The sequence below is a fragment of the Pseudophryne corroboree genome, chromosome 5 (assembly GCF_028390025.1).
Source record: "Pseudophryne corroboree isolate aPseCor3 chromosome 5, aPseCor3.hap2, whole genome shotgun sequence".
NCBI classification, from domain to species: domain Eukaryota; kingdom Metazoa; phylum Chordata; class Amphibia; order Anura; family Myobatrachidae; genus Pseudophryne; species Pseudophryne corroboree.
Window position 1 is genome coordinate 169,683,555 of NC_086448.1, and position 14,658 is coordinate 169,698,212.

Consider the following 14,658-nt stretch of genomic DNA (forward strand, 5'->3'; position numbering starts at 1 on the left):
TGTCCAAGTATGAGGTGATACTATGTCCTCAGTGTAAAAACCGCAGATAGACCAGATCTGCCTACTGTAATGTCTGTGAAACTCTTACATTTTGGGGAGCCCTTGGAGTGTAAATGAGTAGACCATTCTCCAGATCCGCCAGCCAGAAATGGATGGTCCAGGGGGCTACAGGTATGGTATGTACAGTATGCAAACTGAATAGTTCTCAGAAGCTGAAATGTCCAAGTATGAGGTGATACTATGTCCTCAGTGTAAAAACCGCAGATAGACCAGATCTGCCTACTGTAATGTCTGTGAAACTCTTACATTTTGGGGAGCCCTTGGAGTGTAAATGAGTAGACCATTCTCCAGATCCGCCAGCCAGAAATGGATGGTCCAGGGGGCTACAATCACCCTATTCATGAAGAATCACATCACACCATGGGGGTCATTCCGAGTTGATCGTAGCTGTGCTAAATTTAGCACAGCTACGATCTTCTTCCCTGACATGCGGGGGGACGCCCAGCATGTCAGTTCGGCCCCCTCGCACAAATACAAAAGCATCGCACAGTGGAGTAACTCCCGGCCAGCACAGCGCAGCTCGCTCCCGATGGCCGCAGCCGCCATGGCCCGCCCCCCCCAGCGGTCCGGCCACGCCTGCGTTGGCCAGATGGCTCCCCCTAAAAGACGGCTTAACGCCGTCGTTCAGCCCCCTCCCGCCTAGCGACCGCCTCTGTCTCAGAGGCGATTGCTAGGTAACGAAAGCTGCCATGCGCCGGCACACTGCGGTGCCGGCGCATGCGCAGTTCCGACCCGATCGCTGCACTGCGACAATCTGCAGCAAGCGATCGGGTCGGAATGACCCCCTATGTCCCCACCTCTGCTGCAGGATGACTCAGCTCACAACATTACACTCTCCACACCTCCCACCTGAGCCTTCCCCTGAAGTGTGTCACAGGGAGCCCAAGTAAAAGTTTCCATGTATGAAATAGATACCATAGTAAACTCCCTAATGCCAACTGTCAAATCAGTATTGGTCCTATATATCCTGTTTACTCCCATGGCTGATGCTGTCATTTTCTAGCTACTCACTACAATACTGTCTGCCATAGGTAGAATTGTGAACGAGGTCTTTGCTTAATACGTAGGGCACAAAGCTCCAGTTATAAATACTGTAGTTTGCAAGTGTTATATACTGTGCAGTGTGCTAACCGTAATGTATAAGTATAGCAAGAAATCTATAGTGACAAACTGTACTGCCTGCTTCTATGATGGGGCCCTGGTTATACAGAACCCTAATATATCATTTAAAAACGAATAATTGCACTTACAAGTCATAAACTGTTGCATTGAACAACAGCCTGTGGACTTTTGTTTTTATCTCCTCTTCATCTCCAGCAGCTGTGCACCAGCAAAGTTCTCTGTGTTCATAGGCAAGTCATTTATCACCGCCACAGGCGTTCGTCTAGCCTGTGTTATAGTGCGGAAATTGCAAGGTGTAGGTTGAAAATTTCCCAAAGGAAGTAAAAGTTGTTCCGTGTGTCAGCTTTGGAATATGCAGGTAATTTTCCCAGTGTATGGGTGAGTAAGCAATAACCGGATATAAGCAGATTTCTTTCCCATTTATTCATTTTTCAAGTCAGGCTAAATTCACTAGGTAAGATTTATTGTTCAAGCAATGGCGAGCTGCATACAAATAATAACAATACATGATAATGTAATCTTCTTTTAAATGAAAGATTCATACATTTGAGTCATTCTTTCATCCTTCCTGCTATGCGAATGATACTTGAGGTCCCACCATTGTCGGACTGAGGCATGAAGGGCCCACCGGGGGAATGCAGTAAAATGGGCCCATACTTAGGGGTGTGACCAGCCTACAAAGGGGGTGTGGCCAGCCGCCACAGAAGATTGAAATACACAATAGACTTGTGCGGTGTAATGCAACATATCTACCATGTATAATACTAGTGCACAGTCTGGAACCTGATCCATAGAGGAAGGAGTGGGCCCTCAGGCAGTGGGGCCCACCGGTGGTTTCCCCTGTACCCCTGTGGGCCAGTCCGACCGTGGCTCCCACCATCCTGAGATGCATACCCCCAGACTTTGTATTAAACAGCTAATTCTGTCTTTCGGGATTACTCCATAACAGTGGGTCCTGATCTGTAGTAATCCATAGAACCAATCAGAAATAGGCTTTGACTGATCCAGTGCAAGTAACAATAAAAGCAGATTTGATGATGTTACCGATTCAATTGTTACCTTCCAACCCATGGAGAATTTCATATTTTTATAAACTTAGGAGGACATGTACTAAGCAGTGATAACAGTGGAGAAGTGAGCCAGTGGAGAAGTTACACATGACAACCAATCAGCTGCTCTGTATACATTTATAGTAGGCAAATTATAAATGTTACGTCAATGCTGATTGGTTGCCATGGGCAACTTCTCCACTGGCTCACTTCTCCACTTTTATCACTGCTTAGTACATGTTCCCCTAACTCTTCAAACAAATCACATTACAGTTTCTATAAATTATGTTAAATTGTAGTGTTTTCATCAAAGAAAAGATGTGCAGTATTGCCAATGTTTGTTAGTATCTTAGTCAAATGGGATTAGAATGGAACATACTTGCCTACTCTCCTGGAATTTTTGTGAGACTCCCGAATTAAAGGGAGCTCTGCCAGCTATCAGTAGCAACAGTCTAACACTCCGCCATTTCTCCCGATAAAGTGGGCAGGCTATGTATCGCGTCATCTCTGCCCCGCAGTGTGACACCAGGAAACATGGGAAAGGGTTGGGTCTCGATGATGCAATTCACAGCAACACTCCACCACCTTTGACCTGGACTATCCCATCCCATGATTTCCCAGAGAGCAGATCAGGAAGCAGCAAGTATGGAATGAGTTGCTTATCTCTGTTACTGTAAACCAAGGGTGGGGAACCTTTTTTCTACCAAGGGCCATTTGGATATTTATAAAATCCTTTGTGGGACATACAAAAATTATCAACTTAAAAATGAGCCTGCCCCCTGTAGTTATGCCCCAGTAGATATGCCCCCAGTCTTTATGCCACAGTAGATATGCCCCCAGTAGTTATGCGCCAGTAGATATGCCCCTTAGTGGTACTGTGTGCACGCGCTGAAGACCAATAAATGGGTGTGGCCACATGCCTCCACTGTGCCAGATGCACAAATGCCCCACAGTGCCAGATACACATTGCCCCACAGTGCCAGATACACATTGCCCCACAGTGCCAGATACAAATTGCCCCACAGTGCCAGATACACATTACCCCACAGTGCCAGATACACATTACCCCACAGTGCCAGATACACATTGCCCCATAGGGCCGGATACAAATTGCCCCACAGTGCCAGATACACATTGCCCCACAGTGCCAGATACACATTACCCCACAGTGCCAGATACACATTACCCCACAGTGCCAGATACACATTGCCCCATAGGGCCGGATACAAATTGCCCCACAGTGCCAGATACACATTGCCCCACAGTGCCAGATACACATTGCCCCACAGTGCCAGATACACATTGCCCCACAGTGCCAGATACACATTGCCCCACAGTGCCAGGTACACATTACCCCACAGTGCCAAATACACAAATGCCCCACAGTGCTAGATACACAAATGCCCCACAGTGCCAGATACATATTGCCCCACAATGACTCCCCCACCTGCTGCTCACCGCTGCCTGCTATGTGAGGGGAGGAGAGCGCAGCACCTCTCCTGCCCCTCAATGCTCTGTGAAGTCCGCTCTCCGGTGGTGGGTATCTTAAATGAGGCGCCGATTCATTAGCCAATCAGAGGTCGTGGACCGGCAGCCAATCAGGAGCTGAGGCTGCCGGTCCGTGAGCTCTGGTTGGCTAACAAACCAATGAGATTCACCCCGCCACTGCCGCCGGAGATCGTAGATCACTGAGCACATTGAGGGGCAGGAGAGGCTCTGTACTGCGCTCTCCTCTCCTCACACTGGCTGCCGGGCCGGATGAAGAGGCTGTGCGGGCCTTATACTTTAAACTTTGATTTCTGCTTTTGGAAATTATCTGCTAAGAAAAGTGTGTATCTGAGGTGCCTAAGAGGAGTGAGTATTCAGAACCCTGGTTGCACTTCCCAATCAGATGCCATCCTCTGCATTCCTGGTAGTCCCTCCAGGATTGGTAAACAGTTATCATATCAACATTCATCATGTCTACAAGGATAATATGTTGATATGATGAACTGTTGACAAACATTCCCGGTGGCTCCAGCAACTTCTTCCGGGTCGTCTAACCCTCCCGGTGGCACCTATCCGTCGACATCCTCAGACTGTTGATATTTCACATGGTGACATTTCAGAAGTTCAAACTTTGAACCTGTCGATATTCAAATGTGGACATTGTGGTGTTGACATTATGAATTTCACCCTGGTTACTGTCAATCTTCTTCAGGATACCGTTCCTCCACCCTTCATCTTTTCTAGAGCATGGATCAGCATTTACTGCAAGGGAACTGTGTAAAAGCTTCAAATTAAAAACCTCGTATCTGGAGAAGAATACCTTTAATCATTGCTAATAAGTTCTACCTTCGCATGAGTTAGTGCCATTTCGTTAATGTACTGTAAAAAGTTTTCAATAACTAGCCTTTAATCTAGTGATGTATTGTGAACTAATGTATTTTGACAGGAAAAATCACAAACATATCATTGATGAAAAGGTTCAATTGCTTTTTCCTACACACAGTTTTGTCACTGGCTAGAGGAACGAGTGGGGAGTGCAATTCCGGTAAACTAGGACATGAGAAAACTGCTACAGTCTCTGGCAAAATGTTTGTCTCTATAATAGCTTGCTGATCCATGGGGAACATGACGAATTGCTTTATTCTAGATAGCAATGCCCTCAATAGCTGCTGGAGAATTTGTCAAAAGGGCCATTGAAACATTCCAGTGACTCTGCCCATGGGGACAGGCATGAGTACAGACTGGCATTTATTAGAGTTAACCATAGCAGCTGAATTGTGCCTCTGTGTCCAATGAAGATGTCACATTTTACAAGATAATTTAATATTGTGAAAGTCATTAGGTGGGCTCTATTTTATCATTTGTCGTTACATACTGTATGTTAGAGTTTCTTAAACTTTACATGTTATTTCCCTCTTAGTTTATTGCCATCCTTGATGTTTGATGCCCATTTTCATGTTTGTTTCAATAAAGCTATGAAATCCTTATTCACGTCTATGGGCTGATTCTGAGCCTGTTTTGCTACTTTATGCTAATGCGAGTATTGGTTCAACTAAAGCAGGGGATCATGCGTGTGTGAGCAGAAAGCAGAACATCGATGTTACACTGGTCACCACAACCATCATAGTATTTATCTGTACTTGCGTCAGCCCAATGCTAGGCGCAAGAGATTCATTACAAACAGGCAGCCATTCTCTGTGCGCATGACTCTGAATTGCGCAGAGCATTAGATAAACACCCACGACACTTCCACAAGTCAGGCTTGTTAACGTGATTGTTTTGCCAGAGAATGGTTCACGTGTCGAAACGCCCTATTTCATGGGAAGACAGGTCAGCCAAGTTGTGTCCAACAGAGGAAAGCATGGACATAATGTGACCAGATAAAACTCTGTAAAGGGAAAACCCAGCATAAGTGATTACAGTACAGATAAGTCCTTCCTCATTTGGGTGTAGTATGGTATGCCGGCGGCCGGGCTCCCGGCGACCAGCATACCGGCGCCGGGAGCCCGACCGCCGGCATACCGACAGCGTGGTGAGCGCAAATGAGCCCCTTTCTGGCTCGCTGAGCTCACCACGCTGCGGGCACGGTGGCGCGCTATGCTATTTTATTCTCCCTCCAGGGGGGTCGTGGACCCCCACGAGGGAGAAACAGTGTCGGTATGTCAGCTGTCGGGATTCCGGCGCCGGTATACTGTGCGCCGGGATCCCGACAGTCGGCATACTGAAGACCACCCCCTCATTTAACCTCCATACATTATGAGTCAAGTCACACAGGGTGCATGAGAGCTGCTAGCTCCCATGTTACTTTGCCAGTGTCGGGCATCTTTTCCCCTGAAAGGGTATCTTATTTGCATCACTATGCACACTGGGGGTCATTCCGAGTTGAACGTAGCTGTGCAAAATTTAGCACAGCTACGATCATCTTCCCTGACATGCGGGGGGATGGCCCCGCATGTCAGTCAAGCCCCCCCCCCGCACAAATACAAAAGCATCGCACAGCGGCCACTGGCCACAGCGGCTGCGTGAGACGTCATGCAGCTGCCGCGGCCCGCCCCCCCCAATGGACCGGCCACGCCTGCGTTGGCTGGACTGCGCCCCCTAAACGGCGGCTTAACGCCGTCATCCTGCGCCCTCCCTCCCTGCGACCGCCTCTGCCTGTAAAACAGGCAGAGGCGATCGCTACTGAATGACGGCCTTCGTCTGTCCGGCGTGCGCCGGTGTACTGCGGTGCCGGCGCATGCGCAATTCCAACCCGATCGCTGCGCTGCGATAAACTGCAGCGAGTGATCGGGTCGGAATGACCCCCATAATTCGCACAAGAAGGCTACACGGACTAAAATGATATGTGGCATGTGTATCTTCTGTGTGCGACTGCAGCTGTATCTGCATATAAAATACTATGTTACAGTGTCAGTGGAAAACACTGTAACGTAGCATTTCATATACAGATACAGCTGCAGTCACCACAAAATATACACGTGCCACATATAATTTTAAGACACATTTTCAAGGTAAAAGATGGTAACAATATACATACAGTGGGTGACCCAGTCCTTGCACATGTAGATACATGCTTGTACACCAGAGGAAGGGCTTTTACTAGCATTAGTAAAAGCCCTCGGGACTAGGTGCAACTAGTAGGGCTGCTGAATGTGAGTGACTGCAGCAATGATGAGCGAGGACACATCTGTATATAAATTTTCTCCTGCAATAACCTTTCTCTACTTCCTCTTTCCAAGTTCATAATAATAAAATAATAATAAAATTATTGGCGTATCCCATGTAAATACACTTACCCCTCTGAAGTGCCGCGCTGGCCGGCGCTACAGACAGAAAACACTGGGAAAATGTTCCACATATTTCATGTAGTAATATGAGCAAAAGGAAATAAACTGCTCACAGTGATACTGTAACTAAAAAGTGGACTTTTAAATCCTTCTCAAAGTGCTGAGAAACACAAAAGATGTGCCAGTGATCCCTTTAAATGAATAAAAGGGCAAACTTCCCTTACAGATTTACAGATGTATGCTTATTTGCTTACTACAGTATAGCTTCAAAACAACATACTATACAATATACTGTAAGTGTTGGGTATGGTAGCTCTTTTAGGGTCCTATTTACTATCAGGGCCTGGGTGGCCCTCGATAAGTATCCAACTTGCCCTGAATGCAGGGTTGGATACTAAAACACCGGAGAACCTGACATTTGGTGGAAGGAGTCATACAGTGGTGGAGGGATCTGATCGGATCCATGTTCACAACCTCGTACCTCCTTCCCATGTTGATTAATTTTGGTCCCCTAATCCATGTTCTACTGAGCCATGCATGTAAGCAGGGTCGGACTGGCCCATTGAGTTCAGAACATGAAGGTGCTTGTGACTACTCACTGTTTAATTAAAGTAGGGCTGCCAGTCTGGCAGAAACTGAGTTGCTCACTTTAACATGTTTGGGAAGATAGAACAGAACACTAACACGGTATGCATTCAGGATCCCGGCAGCCATAATACCGACCTATTCATACTGAACCCCATTAACACTCTCATATACACCAGCATTCCAGGGAAAATGTGAGCTTGCCAGGCCACATCTTATTGCTATTTGTGGCGTTCATCAATATTTGACCACAGATCAGGTAGAATGTTCCCAAGGTGCCTGTAGAGGTGAGGCAGCCTAATGTTTTCCTGAGTGATGCCCCAATGATCATTTAGCATCTCCTATAAATCTATATCCTGTGGACCCCATTTTTTATATATACAAAAAAAGGCTGTTTTATTTCATTTCTACCAATATACTGTACTGATCCCACTTCACAGTCTAGAGAAGAGATGCATCAAACTTTGAAGAGAGATAAAAGAGGGAAGTTGCCCATAGTATCAGCTTATAGCTATCATTTATCTAGCACAGTCTATAAAATTACAGTTGGAAGCTGATTGATTGATTGATTGATTGATTGATTGATTGATTGCTACTGTATGGGAAACTTCTCCACTTTATCTCCCCTGTGATCTCCAGGGTGTATAAAAGTGTGGGTTTATAGAAGTGGAGATGTTGCCCATAGCAACCAATCAGATTCTAGCTATTCTAGAAGGTGCTAGATGAATGATCAGTAGAATCTGAATACCTCCAAGAAGCAGTTTCTTATTGACTGGGTGTTCCCCACTCATTCCATAGATAACGTCCCAGCAGTCGTGGAATACGGAGAATAGGTCATGTGACGGAGAGGGATAGACAGTTGTTTTGTGTATGTCACATGGTTTCACAATAGGTTTCTGAATGTTCCCTCAGAATCAGTTGCTGCGCTGGAAATAAAAATAACATGTCAGATTGTGCTTATATATTTTTTCGTATCTAATTGGAATTCAATGACTTAAGCTGAGGATGAAAAATAACCTATATGTATTTGTATTCTTTTTCCAGTGGAAGATAATAGCCTGTCACTCAAGGCAAAGGTATCGCTGCAAGATTTGGTCAGTGGAGAGTTTGCAATCCACGATACAGAAGCTAAATGGATAAATGGTGAGTCCTACGCCTTACTGCAGAACTTTCTCCATCAATCTTTCTATTAGTTTCTCCAAGTAGATAATGAAAGCAGCTTTATTATATCCTTGGCTAATAACCGCCTGTATTAAGATTGATGTACTTTTCTGGAAGAATCAGTGCGTGATATCTGACACACATACTCTGCACTTTTCCATTTAGTCTTTTGATGCTAACCTGCTTATCTTCAGCAGTGTTGTATTGGGCCAAAAAAATATTACCACTTCTGTATTTGCTAATAATTGTTGTTTCTGAAAATTACATTGCTTTTTAGATACAAATTAATTACTAATTAATATAAAGTTACATAACCATACTTGCCGATTTCCTTGCTGTCTCCTCTGGGAGTTGGCAGCCGGGTTGGCGCGGCTGGGGGGGATTGTTTATGGAAAGTGGGTGTGCAGATGGGTGTGATGACACGATTGTGTTACAGTGGCCCCACCCCTGCTACACAGTGCTACAATTACTGACACTATGAAGCGGAGGGCAAGGTCAGAATATTGCAATTCATCGCGGATAATGGCATTGGTCGCCCGTTCCGCCCACTTTCAGGAGCCTTCTAGTCATTCCAGGATAGTAGACAAGTATGTATATAACACAAAGTTTAAGAGTTTGGATATTGGGCCTAATTCAGAGTTGATCGCAGCAGCAAATTTGTTAGCAGTTGGCCAAAACCATGTGCACTGCGGGTTGTTAGATTTGGGTGGGGTGTGTTCAAACTGAAATCTAAATTGCAGTGTAAAAATAAAGCAGCCAGTATTTACCCTGCACAGAAACAATATAACCCACCCACATCTAACTTTCTCTGCAAACGTTATATCTGCTCAGAGCCAGCCCTAGCTATAGGCAGACTAGGCAATTGCCTAGGGCATCTGCCTTCGTCTAGGTGCCGGCTCAGCAACCACTAGTGGTCTGTGGGGCACCCGATGTTCAGCGCCGCTGACAGCTCTGCTCTTGCATATCTGAGCAGAGCCGCCTGCTGTAGCGCCAGAGAGGGAGCGGGGTGTGTGCACTACGGATGCGGGTAGCCGCCTCTGGAAGGTCTCCGTCAATCACAGTAGTGTTGTGGGCTCCCTGACCACCGGCCCTAGCCCCGGCTTTGCTCGCTACCGCCCCCTCCTCCTGAGATGAGCGTCCAGATATCCCATCTGTGCACTTCAGAGCCGCGCTACCCGATGACCCTCCAAACTACGGGCTGCCATCCCAGAGCTGCCTGGTGAGACCATCCCGACCACTGGCTGCCGAACTGGAACTGCCTCCAGCAGCAACCCGCCAGTGTCCAGATCACACCCGTGCAAAGACACGTGGGTTCTGGCAACAGCGCCTAGCAGTCATTTCCCTCCAGGTGAGATGTGAGCTGAGGGGGGAGAGCACGGGAATAGGTCACAGCCACAATCTTTACATAAATATATCCTGCTGTCTGTTGTTTGCATCCTCTCTGCCACTTCCCCCATGCAGTGGGTGCCAGCAGCATCACATCCTCCATAACTGTCTCCTGTCCCTGACCCCTCTCTTATGTACCCACTGTCATGTCCCTGTTCTGTCCCTGTCACCTCTCTCTCTTGTCCCCTCTGTTCTGTCTTGTCCTGTCCCGGTACTATGACCTCTGCCTTGTCACTGTCCTGTCCCCTCAGCCCTATTACCTCTGTACTGTCCTCACTGTATTGTCCCATTCCCCACTGTCATATTCCTGTCCCCTCTGTCCCAGCACTATCACTCCTCTCTCCTGTCCCCTCTGTCCCAGCCAGAGCCGGCCCTAACCATTATGATGCCCTAGGCAAGATTTTGGCTGGTGCCCCCTAGCACCACCGCTGGTTCCGCCTCTGACCTTGCACCTCTTTCCCAGCACCACCACCCCTCATCCATAGCAGTCCTTATTTTGGTGTTTGTACCCCCTATATTTTAAATAGGAACAGTTCGCACATTTGGCACACAGCCCAAAAAGGGGTGTGTTTTTGCTGGCAAGGGACATGGCCACACAATAGTAACCCCAATTCCAATTACGCCACACAGTACTGCAACTTTATCCACATTTGATCATGCAATAGTGTCCATAATTCATATTACATCCCAAAGTAGTATCACTTTACCTTATAAACGTTACTCCTCAACTCACAGTAGAGCCCCTTATTCACATTATATCACACTGAATTGCTCCTTATTCACATTACACCCCACCCTATTGCTCTTTATTTACATTAGACGACACAGTAGTGCCCTTTCTATATGCAATGCCACATAGTAGAGCACCTTATACACATAATGCCACACAGTAATGTCCCTTACACATATGAGACATATTATTAATGTCCTTATAAACATAATGTGCCTTACACATTATGACAACCTTTATTAATGCCCTTTTACACATAATGTTCCTTACACATATGCTGCACATTATTAACGCCCTTATACACATAATGACACACATAGTGCCCCCTAGACATTTGCTGCACATTATTAGTGCCCCTATACACATAATGACACACATACAGTAGTACCCTGTTACACATATGCCGCACATTATTAATGCCCTTATACACATAATGACACACAGAGCCCCTTACACATATGTTGCACATTTTTAATGCATTTTTACATAACACACATAATGCTCCTTACACATATTCCGAACACTACTGCACAACCAACCCACTCACATGCACACAGCACTCACACTGCCACTAGCACTGTGACCTCTGCCTCTGCTTGGATACAGATGTGTCCTCATAAATCTTGCCTCAGTGCTAACGATGGGCACATGTTTTTAATGAAAATGCATCTTATTTGCATTGCTATGTGGCTAGGATGCACAAGCAGCTTCTGCTGATTAAAATTATATGCAGCAAGCCTATATACTGTGTGAGACTGTGGCTGTATCTGCATATGAAATGCTACACACAGAATATAGGCATGCCACATATCATTTTAATCAGCAGAAGCTGCTGATGCCCCTAGGCATATCAAATGCCCTAGGCAATTGCCTAGTTTACCTATGCCTATGGCCGACTCTGGTCCCAGCACTATCACTCCTCTCTCCTGTCCCCTCTGTCCCAGCACTATCACTCCTCTCTCCTGTCCCCTCTGTCCCAGCACTATCACTCCTCTCTCCTGTCCCCTTTGTCCCAGGACTATCACTCCTCTCTCCTGTCCCCTCTGTCCCAGCACTATCACTCCTCTCTCCTGTCCCCTCTGTCCCAGGACTATCACTCCTCTCTCCTGTCCCCTCTGTCCCAGCACTATCACTCCTCTCTCCTGTCCCCTCTGTCCCAGCACTATCACTCCTCTCTCCTGTCCCCTCTGTCCCAGCACTATCACTCCTCTCTCCTGTCCCCTCTGTCCCAGGACTATCACTCCTCTCTCCTGTCCCCTCTGTCCCAGCACTATCACTCCTCTCTCCTGTCCCCTCTGTCCCAGCACTATCACTCCTCTCTCCTGTCCCCTCTGTCCCAGCACTATCACTCCTCTCTCCTGTCCCCTCTGTCCCAGCACTATCACTCCTCTCTCCTGTCCCCTCTGTCCCAGCACTATCACTCCTCTCTCCTGTCCCCTCTGTCCCAGCACTATCACTCCTCTCTCCTGTCCCCTCTGTCCCAGCACTATCACTCCTTTCTCCTGTCCCCTCTGTCCCAGCACTATCACTCCTCTCTCCTGTCCCCTCTGTCCCAGCACTATCACTCCTCTCTCCTGTCCCCTCTGTCCCAGCACTATCACTCCTCTCTCCTGTCCCCTCTGTCCCAGCACTGTCACTCCTCTCTCCTGTCCCCTCTGTCCCAGCACTATCACTCCTCTCTCCTGTCCCCTCTGTCCCAGCACTATCACTCCTTTCTCCTGTCCCCTCTGTCCCAGCACTATCACTCCTCTCTCCTGTCCCCTCTGTCCCAGCACTATCACTCCTCTCTCCTGTCCCCTCTGTCCCAGCACTATCCACTCTGACCTTGCCCTGTCACCATATTGTGTTCCTGTCACTTCTCTCTTCTGTTCCTTCTGTTCTGTCCTGTCCCTGTCCCATCTGTCCTGGTCCTGACATCTGTGTTCTAGCCCTGTCCATGTCACCTCTATCCTGCCCTGTCAACTCTGCCGTGTTCCTTTCCCCTCTGTCCTGTCCCTGTCACCCCGCTCTCCTGTCCCCCCTATCCTAGTCCTATGACCTCTGCCCTATTACTGCCCTATCACTGTCCTGTTCCCTCAGTCCTATCACCTCTGTACTGTCCTCACTGTATTATCCCAGTCCCCTCTGTCCCAGCGCTATCACTTCTCTCTCCTGTCCTCCCTGCCCTGTCCCTATATTCTCTGACCTTGTCCTGTCACCTCAGTTGTGTTCCTGTCACTCCTCTCTCCTGCCCCATCTGTCCTGGTCCCTCTCCCAGTCATCCACTATCTCTCTTGGGAGGGCACCAGACAGAATCTTGCCTAAGGCATCAAATTGGCTAGGGCCGGCTCTGTATCTGCCACACCTGCAGTGCACATGGTTTTGCCCAACTGTTAACAAATTTGTTGCTGCGATCAACTCTGAATTACCCCCATTGATTGTTCTGTAACTAATATCAGTATCAACATATTATACACTTATACTGTTGTTAACTGAAGCTACTACTCATGTGACCATTGCTATCAGTACATGCGTCCTCCATCTCTAAATGTGCCAATGGTCGTGGTGTGGTTCACATACCTTTGAATTATGGCTACGCTTCATATAAAGTGGTATAAATTGAAGGGGGAAAAAATTAACCATCTGATGCAACCAGTCAGAAACGCTCATTAAATGGCTACCGGAAAACAATCTTCCAGCAGCTGTCACTCTAAGAGGGACCTCCCGGCCCCTCTGCTTTTTGGTTCCCAACCCCAGTGCATGCTATACAGCCAATCACTGCTTATCAGGCACACCACTTGCACCCCCCATCCTGCAGCTACACAGATTAGCGGCCGATGGAGAAATTTAAAAATGCAGCCCTCACCTTCCCTGGAAAATATAAAGTCACAGTGGTCTCAATGTTCCGATCATCAGTGGGTTGGTGTATCAGCCATCAATGTTTATAAAAATGTTTACTTTTTTTAAATAAATAAAATCATGTTGGATATGTTTTAAATAAATGTTCTTAACCTAATTCAATCATAACAAACCCGACATTTTCTAAGTGGCTTTTGGAAAAAATATAAGCCAGTTAAATCAATTAAACCATTAAATCTATCTAAAAATGCATATTTATTGCAGCATTTATATTTTTCATCTTACGTTTGCGCTAGTGGCTTATAATAAATGATGTATTTGTTATAGTAACTTTTTATAGATATTAGCAGGAGTCACCTTATACAATACTTACATGGTCAGTATAAAAGAACAAGGCTGTTCATATGGTAATGAACTTCTTCCATGACCTCTTATATCCATACTGTATGAGTTACAGTTAAGGTTATGTTATTTAATTTATAATAGATTATTATAAATTAATTAAGATATTGAGCACACAGTTGGCCTGGAGGCCTCAAGCAACATAAAGGTATATAAAAGGCATATAAAAAATGCGGATAAGTTGTTAAAAAAGTCTTAATAGTCAACATATAAATTGTCCATAAAAACTAGTTGACACAAAAGGTAGCACGCATGTGGACCTATGAAAGCATTGGTGAATAAGCAGTTAATAAAGATGTGAAAAATGGAAATTCTTTATCCTCCAATCAGCCTAAATTGTTATTATAATATAGGTATAAGTAAACAAATGTCCCTTTAAGTACAATGTCCAGTTTACGGTGTGTTACCAGTTCTGTGAAGTAATGATTAAGGTCTGAATGGATTGTAGTAAGTAGCTGCTGACATAAAGGGTCAACTCACGCGTTTCACTGCGGCAGCTTTGTCAATCTTCTTATAGTTATTAGAAGCCAACTCAGACTTCCATGGCCAG

The 14,658-nt window shown here is 46.3% G+C and overlaps 1 protein-coding gene across 3 annotated transcripts in view; it reads left to right on the plus strand.

Moving 5' to 3' along the window:
• Positions 1-14,658, plus strand: part of DPP6 (dipeptidyl peptidase like 6) — a 1,916,598-nt gene that overhangs the window by 1,336,783 nt on the left and 565,157 nt on the right. For all 3 annotated transcript variants that reach the window (XM_063921873.1, XM_063921871.1, XM_063921872.1), the window contains exon 3: positions 8,636-8,734. In XM_063921873.1, coding sequence (XP_063777943.1) covers positions 8,636-8,734 — 99 coding nt within the window. The remainder of the gene's footprint in view (positions 1-8,635; positions 8,735-14,658) is intronic.